The sequence below is a fragment of the Myotis davidii genome, unplaced genomic scaffold (assembly GCF_000327345.1).
Source record: "Myotis davidii unplaced genomic scaffold, ASM32734v1 scaffold8, whole genome shotgun sequence".
Classification (NCBI taxonomy): domain Eukaryota; kingdom Metazoa; phylum Chordata; class Mammalia; order Chiroptera; family Vespertilionidae; genus Myotis; species Myotis davidii.
The window spans coordinates 1277166-1278305 of NW_006299520.1; the positions used below are offsets into that span (position 1 = coordinate 1277166).

At 43.6% G+C, this 1140-nt stretch overlaps 1 protein-coding gene across 1 annotated transcript in view; it reads left to right on the forward strand.

The window, feature by feature from the left end:
* Window positions 1-303: 303 nt before the first annotated feature.
* The window catches only part of MMP8 (matrix metallopeptidase 8), a 12934-nt gene continuing 12097 nt past the window's right edge, over window positions 304-1140 (forward strand). Inside the window, 1 exon segment of the mRNA XM_015571443.1 lies at window positions 304-502. Coding sequence (XP_015426929.1) covers window positions 392-502 — 111 coding nt within the window. The 5' untranslated portion in view covers window positions 304-391.

Below are 1140 nucleotides of genomic sequence, written 5' to 3' on the forward strand. Positions count from 1 at the left end.
AGCCGTAGATGACTGCTGTTCATAACTTCACAATTAACCTCTATTTTTTTTTCCTTGAACAGACGATTTTGCAAAAGTTAATATCTAACTAAAAACCCCAAAAGCAAAGTGTAGTAAATTGCACTGTTTTCCTGTTGAAAGACTCCTTCATTGGCCGGGTACTAAGTCACATTTTAACATTGCAAAATTGTCAGAGCATAATTAACCTGTGTTTCTTCACATTCCCGTTGTGGCAATTGTTTAAGACACAGCTTTATCAGGGACCAAGAGAGCAGCGAGGGACACATACGTGATTCTGTGAACGTCTGGGCACCCCCCCACCCCCGGGGAAGGACCCTACCCAGAGCGGCAGAGCGGAAGGCCAGGGGAACTGGCGCTTGGAGGGAAGGCCATGCCCGGTCTGAAGGTGCTCCCACTTCTGCTCTTATTCCACCTGCAGCTCTTCAAGGCCTTTCCAGTATCTTCTCAACCCAAAGGAGAAAAATATATAGAAGTTGTTCAGGTAAATTAACGATCAGGGGGGTGGTTGATTTGCTGGTAAGTAGGAAATTGTATGGGTTGTTTTCTCCTTTTAAGTAAAACAGCCTGAAAGAAATAATGTGGATAATCTGTTTGAGCTTAAACCTCTCCTGTCAGTGGTTTGGGGGTTCCAAGCTGAATCCTCTGAAAGCCAGGCTCTTCAAATCCTGGCCCAACACTGCTGCTGAGCTGCCTCCATCTGGGGAACCCTTTGGGAAGGAATGGTTTTAATTACTCAACCAAGTGGTTTTCTCTTCGACTTACCTAAGATTTTCCCTCCCAGTTCATCTGCAACCCAGTTATTCCACGTCTGGCTCCTTGCATCTGACTGTTTTTGCAGCCCCAAATCCCAGGTGCACAAGAGAGTAGGAGGATAGGAAATTATAAGGGAAAAAAATCAGTTTAAGCATAAAATAGTGTAAGGAGATTTCCCTCCACCAGATCATGGGGCTTTGTATACACTCTTGGAAGCATTGTAAAAGCACCTTTTTCTGTTGTTTCCCAGTATGAACATTAGGCCAAATTTTTAAGACGCACAAGAGAAAACTGCCCCAAACTTGTCATACGTGATTTTCTTAGCATTCCAGTTTTAGAAAAGTGTTGTGCTTATTTCTTTTTCTT